General features: G+C 33.1%; 1 protein-coding gene across 1 annotated transcript; it reads right to left on the bottom strand.

Annotated features, from left to right (window-relative positions):
• Nucleotides 1-982: 982 nt before the first annotated feature.
• Nucleotides 983-7,501, bottom strand: LOC110019961 (protein REDUCED WALL ACETYLATION 4-like). Its single transcript, XM_020717876.1, has 16 exons — nucleotides 7,433-7,501; nucleotides 6,745-6,836; nucleotides 6,515-6,646; nucleotides 6,379-6,435; nucleotides 6,219-6,291; nucleotides 3,868-4,026; nucleotides 3,386-3,535; nucleotides 3,039-3,294; nucleotides 2,827-2,945; nucleotides 2,622-2,708; nucleotides 2,388-2,476; nucleotides 2,240-2,302; nucleotides 2,099-2,155; nucleotides 1,924-2,020; nucleotides 1,239-1,400; nucleotides 983-1,151 (listed from the first exon to the last, which is right to left on the bottom strand). The coding sequence occupies exons 1-16, from the start codon at nucleotides 7,481-7,483 to the stop codon at nucleotides 1,137-1,139; spliced, it is 1,659 nt and encodes a 552-aa protein (XP_020573535.1). The 5' UTR covers nucleotides 7,484-7,501; the 3' UTR covers nucleotides 983-1,136.

Raw genomic sequence — 7,501 nt, 5'->3', positions numbered from 1 at the left:
GAAGCATTCCAATTGACTCCTGAAGTGGGTTGTGGAGCCCGGTGAATATATTTCCTACATCCCCTGGACGACAATCAAAGATCAAACTATAACAGACTTTTTGACAAACTTCTCCGAAAAAATAGAACCGAGTGAAAGAACTAACACTAGTGACAGAACATGGATCTTGCACATCGACGGAGTCTAGTGTCAGGTGAGCAGAAATCAGACTGACAATGAGCAATCCAACCAGAGAGCATCTTTAACATTCAGTCGCCCTCGAGTTTAAAGTCAACAAAAACCACATGGAGTATGAAGCATTGATAGCCAGCTTACGTTTAGCCTAAGAGAAGGGCGCTCTACATCAACTAGTAAAATTAGATTTTTAACTGGTTGTGCATCAAGTCAACAGAGAATTTGAAGTAAGAGAAGAAATGATGTCCAAACACTTTGAACAAGACAAAGAAGGAGATATGAAAGTTTGTTGAGTTCAGATTTAAGCATGTTAATCAGAAAACCAAGTCGCAGACCTTCTATCCAAGGGCATTTGCTTCGGAGAAGAGATGCCCTAGAAGCTTCTCCGGACGGCCATTGAGAAATCAAAAACTTATAATCCATCTTATCTTAAAATCATATAATTTTTAATTAACATTAAAGAGTAATTGTTAACATCATATCATTAATATTATATAGCATACACTCAAGTTCTATTTTCTATTAATTCTATAACTTTTTAAACTTGTAATCATATCCTCCTCATTTTTATTATATTCACTCTCTCCATCAACAGTCTTAATATATATAAAAAAAATGGTTAAAATATATTGTCATCATCTAACATGAAATAAAATTAATTCTCCAAAATTGCTATATTCTCATAGCCTATGCTCTATCAAAGTATATAACTTGTCCTTCATATGTTCATTAATTTGGTTATAATTAGCACAACATTGAACATCGACTTACAAAATATGAGTTCAAATTTCATCATAAAAAGAGGGGGTGAAACAGAAATTTAACAGATGCTCAACGTACCAAAACAGCCAATAATGGTTTTTCTGGATAATGTTACATGCCATGAAAAGAGGAGGAAAACACACATTTATTACAACAAATTTACATAAATTTATGCAAGCAAAGCCGAACACAAATTTATCTTAAGACCGCATACCCTGAAAGAAATGAGAAAAGGATTTAGTAAATGTCGAGTCAAATTGAATGAATATGGTTAGCAGTTGAAGTTGGTCGCCATTTCTTACCATGATCCATAAGAGCCTCAGCAACAACACTGATAAGCAGTATAAGATGATCCAAAAAATGGCTGCTGCAATGATTTTGTAAACCAGATTTTTGTCATCGCTGCTGCTGGGTAGGAAGAACATCCTTAGCCGGTTGGTCAATTGAAAGATTCTATGGGCAATCTGAAAAAAAAAATGGGAGATATTATAAGTTTTTGTCTTTTTTTTCTTTTCTTTTTGAGACAAATGATATCTGAGTAATTGTTTATCTGTTTGCAACCTGTTCTATGTACTACTTTTTTGGTTGGGGCCTTTTTTGTTGAACCCTGGCAGGCCATGATTTGTGGCCTCTTATCATTCTCATGGATCTATATGTCGCCGGATTTTTTTTTCCCATACATGTGAGTTTTATGGCAACATTAAGAAAATTAAGAGAATTTCTTTGTAATATTCAAATATTGCATACATATAAAATTGCTACCCTCCTACCTCCAGTCATCAAATTTTTGCTCAAATTTCAAAATTCTTAACAAAATCTCGTCAAATTCACAATGCAGAAATACTTGGTTCAATGCTTTGGTTTTTTTTATTTTTTGAAGTGGTGGTTAGATTTGCATTTGTAAATATAAATAAAATGAGTGGTGTGTGAGCAACTTTTCTAAGCAGATTACAAACAAGAACAAATAAAAAATTTGAGCCAACCAACCGTGATGTAAATAGCAGATGTGAGCATGAAGTTGAGCATTGGGTAACCAGGAATTAGAGAAAGCAGCATGCTTGGCTGTCGATCTGGCCCTCCAGTTCTAAAATGACGAGGAAAAGATTCAGACAACCATTAAAAACAAAAACAGAAAAAGAATAATAGTTTTGAAATCAATTACCTGAGCCAAATATGGAACTGTGATATGTAGGTTTCCAGTGTTATCTTTCCAAGCCAACTGATGGAGAATATAAGAACTAATCATTAGAAATTCCATAGATTAATTGAAAACACCAATAAAAATGGAATATAAAACACTCACGACAAGAGCGTAAGTGAATAGCTCCTAAACTCCTGAGTTAGGTTCCTCAAGCAAATGTAGATACTGCCATTCATAAAGAAGGAAAAAATTCTCTATAATTTCGGGTGAATAAATCATAAATCAAAACATAAAAGAGAAAAATGCATACGTAATCGGTATCCATGAGGTGTAGGGATGATATCTGTTGTACGTGTACTTTTCCAGCTTGTAGACAAATTCATACCATAAATATCCAGCCTGAAAAACAAAAGAATTCTCTGATTGCAAAATGTTACATCAAATGCTTAAAAAGAGAACATAAAAACAAACAAGCAAATTTTATAACTCAATGATACAAGCAGAAATCAGATAGAAGTAATGAATATATCGTAGGAAAGCTTACCACTGCACAAAATGTTACTATGGAAGCTTTGATTAACATTTTCCGTTTAAATTCAGCTTCTTCAAGCTTTTCGATCCATCTCTCAACCTACAGTAGAAGTAGCATCAAAAGCATAGGATAGATAATTTTACTTGCTCAACTTAATTACCAATATGTGAGAGAGCCTCTCTACAACAATATAAATGACTGAAACATTCATGCTTACAGTTGGATGGTAAAATGCATAAATCATTCCCACAATCCAGATATAACGATCAAGTCCAGCACGAAATTGCCATTCATGCAGAGGCGGATACTTCATTTTTGCACTCGGATCAACGTAGCCTATAAGATCGTTTATTGCAGCAGTTTGCAAATCCTCAGCGAGTAAAAAATAAAGCAGGAAAACTGAGAAAAAAGGAAAATGGAGGGACTTACCTAAGAGGAATGTGAATGGACTCCATACAACCTCAAATACACCAGGTATCTCCCATACAAAAAATATCACTAGAAAACAAATAGCAATTTTGATCGTAATGACTGAACCTCTATCATTATATTTGTTCAGAAATCCAAGTGCACAGTAGACCATAAGAGTGAAGAATGTATGCATTGGGCAGATATAATAGAGCATATAATGGTTGTTAAGGACAATGCAACAAAATGCTACAAAGAAGTTAAGTCTCCAAATCATCTGTTTAAAGAGGAGGTAAAAAAAAACTCATATTAGCAGTATATTCAGCCTTGCAGGAGGAAACTTTGGATGCTATAGCATTTACATATACCTGAAAGAACCGTCCAAGGCTGAAATCCTTTCGAACATAGTAATAAGAGAAGTTACCAAATCCAGTCATCCACACATATGCAGCAATAAAGATACGGATTGCATTATAGATTTCTTTTGCAGCAAAATAGTGATACATCAAGAATAATACCTGGAAAATATGAGCAGCAGTAGATTAGACAATCAATAACATAGCTCAAATGTCAACTTGGAGTAAAGGAAATGAAATGTTGTCATATTGCTGTAAGAAGTTTGTTCTCAAGTTTCAAGAACAATTGCAAATCCTAAACTAATACACAACGCAAACAGATGAATCTATAAGCTTACATGAAAAATGATTCATAATAGGTAACTAAAATGTGGAATTAAACTAGCAAAAGCAAATCAAATATAAATTTTGGATCAATTTATTGAACTTTAGAGGTGCTGAAAACAAAGAAGCTTCAAGAGATTAAGATAAACGAAACAAAATTGTCAACCAACCTGCATCCAACCTTTCCACTCCTCTGTCTGATGCCTATTCAAATACATTATGGCCTTTCCTGAAAATGTTGATGCCTCGTGATGGACCTTAAAGGAAGTCATGGCAGCTACAATGATGAGCAGAAAGTACAAGAACCAAAAAAGGTCCCTGCTGTAATTCTGAAAAGAGAGTTGCCACAGTAAGCATATACTTGTAAAATAACTTGAAACAACAGAAAATTATGAAAAAGATCACAGCTCAGCAAGGTTGTTACGGGATATGTGAAAATTTTATGCGGCAATTGCGCTGCTCCCTGTTCCTGAGATTTATGTGGTTGAAGGTGAAGTTTATCTGAAATCAAATTGGGTAAATTGTAGGCCAACTATAATTATTGATCAAAAGATGTACAATCTATACGTAGATGTTTGAAAAAAACGTGAATGATTAGCTTTGTTGTTGTTGTATTATAGAGTGCACAAATTGGATGTGACCAATTCAAGTGCAGTACAACTACCTAATTTCAAAGGAAGCCGTATTTTGGTACTAGCATGAAACTAAGGCTTTGGTGACTTATTTTCAAAGTCTAATTTCTTTTACATCTTATTACTAGCTTATTACTGCTACTAATTTTGTTCAAATTTTGATACAGCTTAGATTCTAATTGTGGTGATTATTTTATAATTGCTTGATATTGTGTGATTCAAATTTCTCAATAATTTCTTTAAATTTATTCAATCATTTCGTTATAACTTGAGTTATAATTTTCATACGTATAATTTGTATAAGAGGAAAGCCAAATTATTAGCTTATCTAAAGGCTTGTTATCAATCGTAAAGGCCTTTGCATAATTTAAATGCATCATATCGTTTAAGTTGCATTAGGAAATCATAATCCTAAATCATCTTGCATCATATGATTTTTAATGTTGGCGATAAGAAAATCCACTGATTGCTAAGTTGAGTGTTAGAAAAACGATAATTTTAAAGTGAATGCATTAAATAAAGGAATATTTAGATACATACCACTCAATTCCTATGTATTTACATATCTAGCACCTGAACTTCAATTTTTACATACACGCCACCTTATTTATGCATGAAAAGGTGTATTCACTTTCTAAAAGTTAACAAAGTAGCTTTTTTTATGCTATATAAAAAATTTGGATGGTATAACTGTAAAAAATAAAATTTAGGTGTTAGATATGTAAAAAAATAGGAACTGTTGGTATGTATGTAAATGCCCCAAAATAAAAAAATTAAAAAAAAATTATTTTGTAAATTATATTGGAAAATATCACATTCCCATTTTTTTGCAACTCAACGAATTGATGGTTAATTTGAAGTGATAGATAGCAGACTTGGGGATCTTCTAGGATTTCACATTGGTGATCATATATGGGCATATATTGATTTTACTTATGGAAGAATTTATTTGTCCCAATCAATCAACCCAATAGTATAAAAATATATGAGAAAGTTGTCAAATTATACCATTTGAGGCCTATAAAAATGGAAGGTTTGACCTTTTATTGGTTGCGTATTTTGATTGCTTCAGTCTATAAAAGAGGCCCATGCAAGTTGTATGGATGCCAACTTATAGAAATTTTTGTTCTTTTTATTTTTCTCCAATGAATGCAAGAAGCTAAATTTGAATCTTTGAAAGTGCATCACAAAAGGATTGGTGAAAGATATATTCATCATTATCACTTCATAATTTTTGTTGTTCTCTCTTTTCTTAGTTCCTTTACCCTTTTGGTTTATTTTCACCCTTAAAGTGATTTGAGCTGGATTTTGAACTAACAATTAAATTTCTTGCATGTGGAATATATCGTTTGGTCCAATGGGTAAATGGGTTCAACAAAAGCTTGACAAATCAAAATATTAGAGTTGGTAATCTCAAAAAGCACCCTTGTCTTCAGATTTTATAGAAAGAATTCCTATTCTTGTAGCCTGGAGATGTTTTTGAATATATTGCCTGCAGGATGATGGCATACAGAGTTTCTATCTAGTTTCTTTTTAAATGTTGAACTTCTCTATTTCTCTCTCTTAAAGCTAAAATTCTCAGTGACATTTCATATGGGTCCTTTTAATCTAATCATCATTATTATAATTGCATTTAAGGGTGTCTTTCAAATTGCATCGAATGTCATGATAGAATTCCCCATTTTCTCATTCGTCAATCCTAATCAATGGTAGAAATGCCGACCCTCCACTAAAGACTACAATAAACTTACAAACGGCAACTACCACAAAAAGTTATCATAAAATTTTGCAACAATGATGGATCTAGCAATTTTTAGTCAGTAATATCTATGGAAGACTGTGCTTCGTATACAAACATAAAAAATCACAGCTAGAAGAGCAAATGTTACTTTTGTTGACTCTCGAAAGAGATCAGTCCGGTCACAAATATAATAGTATAGCAGAAGAGCTCCAAATTCCATCCTGTAAATGTTCAGCCAGATTGAGTCAATACAACCTCACCATGGAAAACAATAATTGAATCCAAAAGCTAAGGAAAACATTGCTCACATGGCTCTTAAGATTAAACGATTCTCAATCAAAAACTCCTTGTCCAAACAGAAGAACCTAAACAATCCCATAGAAGAACATGGTTTCAACCAGAAGCAAATTATTTTATGCCAGAAACAAAAATAATAATAGAGACCTGACAATGGGTAAAAATTTGCAGGTTTCTGAAGAATCTGCTACAAGGCCTCCTTCTAGTAGAAGAGTTTCAGCATCTTCCCTAGCTTGCCCAGGATTCAGAAAAGCAAAATTGGCATCAGAAGGTTTTCCACTGAAAGAAAGACGATGTAGTTTCTAAACCTCAAAACATTTCAAGAATCACATGTTACAATTGTGTTATTGACAGTTATACGTATGCAAAAAACTCACAGCATTGAATTGTGTTTTCGCTTCCAGTGCTGCAATAACTCCGAGTACACCCAGACTAAAAAAATAGGGATGTAACAAAGTAAAATAGACACCTGCAAAGTAAAAAAAACAGCTTTGAATTGTATTTTCTTTTCCAGTTCAACATTCCAATTTCCAGCTGAATAAAAATAGAAATCTTTCATCTTTCTGGGGCACCAAGGAAATGAGTACTGTAGTTCACTCAGTTTCCCATCATCAGAACATCAAATCAGAGCAGATATAGTATTTAACTAACAAAATTAGAAAAAAAAAAAAAAAAAAAAAAAAAAGTGAAATTACTAGTGAACTTTGGGACCAACAATGTATTGTCAATTCCCAACTTCATAAATATAATCAAGCACAGGAATCTGGTTCAACTGTTTCTTCCAAAGATACACAAGTCCCATGAAAAGCAAGGGGTAGTTTGGTTGAAAGATTTTTGCGAGGATTTCGGCTAAATATTGTTAAACAGGTTTCCGAGTAAATTAAAACCTGCTTACTACCCTTTTTTTGTTCTTTTTAATACTAAATATATTCATAAATCTTATTTTCCCCATGTTCTAGGAGAAATAAAATTTAAGAGATTTAGGCCGCCTCCAATATTTTTTCGGGTAAGAACTTAAAAATAGTCCTTAGATATATACAAGTAATCTAAGATTATAGAAGAGACCTCCAACGGATTGGATGGAAGCGAAAACATGCATCGAACTGATTCTATCATGCCAAAAGTTCTCAGAAG

The sequence above is a fragment of the Phalaenopsis equestris genome, unplaced genomic scaffold (assembly GCF_001263595.1).
Source record: "Phalaenopsis equestris unplaced genomic scaffold, ASM126359v1 Scaffold000088, whole genome shotgun sequence".
Lineage (NCBI taxonomy): Eukaryota > Viridiplantae > Streptophyta > Magnoliopsida > Asparagales > Orchidaceae > Phalaenopsis > Phalaenopsis equestris.
This window is presented reverse-complemented; position numbering and strand designations above follow the sequence as displayed.